The sequence below is a fragment of the Cyprinodon variegatus genome, unplaced genomic scaffold, assembly GCF_000732505.1.
Source record: "Cyprinodon variegatus isolate N-32 unplaced genomic scaffold, C_variegatus-1.0 Scaffold752, whole genome shotgun sequence".
Taxonomy (NCBI): Eukaryota; Metazoa; Chordata; class Actinopteri; order Cyprinodontiformes; family Cyprinodontidae; genus Cyprinodon; species Cyprinodon variegatus.
The window spans coordinates 113,876-115,368 of record NW_015151205.1 but is presented as its reverse complement, the minus strand read 5'-3'; the positions used below and the strand labels follow the sequence as shown (position 1 = coordinate 115,368).

General features: G+C 48.8%; 1 protein-coding gene across 1 annotated transcript in view; it reads right to left on the bottom strand.

The window, feature by feature from the left end:
• Positions 1 to 1,188: 1,188 nt before the first annotated feature.
• The window catches only part of rps7 (ribosomal protein S7), an 8,630-nt gene continuing 8,325 nt past the window's right edge, over positions 1,189 to 1,493 (bottom strand). Inside the window, exon 5 of the mRNA XM_015395687.1 lies at positions 1,189 to 1,343. Coding sequence (XP_015251173.1) covers positions 1,275 to 1,343 — 69 coding nt within the window. The 3' untranslated portion in view covers positions 1,189 to 1,274. The remainder of the gene's footprint in view (positions 1,344 to 1,493) is intronic.

Genomic DNA, 1,493 nt, shown 5'->3' with positions numbered 1-1,493 from the left:
AGACTCCGGAGAAGGTCTCCACCTGGAACAGAGGAGGAGACGGATCAACGTAAGAACCAGAACCTGGACAGGACAGCATGGTTCACAGCAGCTGGAAAAACCTCTGACCAGAACCGGAGTTCTGCTAAAGGTCTGTGTCCTGCATGGTTTAGCTCCCCAGTAACGGCCCAAAGGACTCTGGGAAGGTGTAGGAATATACAGGACGCTCGTCCTCGCCGGCGAGCAGCCGGGGACGGAGCTTTCTGTCCGACACCGTGGAACGGGAATGGACGTCCGAGCCGGAGCTACGCTCCCATACGCCACCAGGACAGAGCCAGGAGAAGGACTCCTGGATGTCCATGTCGGAAAACTGGACCCAGAAACCAGAACAAGAATTCTGCACAGAAAAGAGTTTGACATTCGCTAAAACCAGGAAGTCTGGCCCGAGTTCTGACCAATCACACGCCTTCCTGCAGAATTTTAAACAGATCTGTAATCTCCCTGTCACGATCTATCGGCTCATTAACAGAACCAGAGCGGTCGTGTTTTAGGAGACGATAGCGAAGGTCATCGTCATCTTAAACAGCGTCAAATGACTCAGACTTCGCCGACAGATCAGATGTTGACATCACTGGTCTGACATCATCACTGCACATGCTCAGATCAGCCTTGAATGAACCGATCAAACGGTCAGTCACCCACAGATACAAACAGGAACCTTCCTAAAGGATGCAACTAAAGCTGAAGTGGGATTTTCCTGCAGCGAGAGAAACAGGAAAACCAGGAAAACCGGAGCACTCCTCTCCAGATGTCCCGGAGTTGACGGGAAAGCAGACATTCCCTCATCCGGTACATTTCAGACTGAACCATCCTCCTTCCTGTTTCTGATGGGACAGCAGCTCCAGGTCCAACCTGATCCAGGTCAGGACGGTTCTACTGCTTTATGATCATAGCGATCCTGCTGGGAATTTTTATGGACACGATGTTTACGTTTGAGGTAAGAAATCGTTTTCCTCCATTCCAATCGGATTCTGAAGGCATGACTGTTGAAGTCTGTAGACCTTGGAGCTCCGCCTACTTTCAGGTCATCATTCCTTTCATAAACTCGTCTGAATGATGAGTTTATGACATTTAAAAACAAAAAACAGCAGTAAAACTAAAAATTAAAACTAATGTGCCCTTAAGTTTAACCATAAATTCACCGATGATTTGATTCAACATCATGTTCTTCTCCATCATCTCTCCAAACAGCCTTGATCGGCGTTAAATATCGGCTGGAATCGGTTCCGATCCACTCACCTCCTGGGACGCTTCTGCTTGTTCTTCGTGCGGCTTTTCCTGGTGGGTTTGGGCAGAATTCTCCTCTGAAACCAGAAACAAGACGGAATTAATGAGCCAGAACCGAACCAGGAAGTTCTGACAACATGAAGGTCTGTGTCCTGCATGGTTTAGCTCCCCAGTAACGGCCCAAAGGACTCTGGGAAGGTGTAGGAATATACAGGACGCTCGTCCTC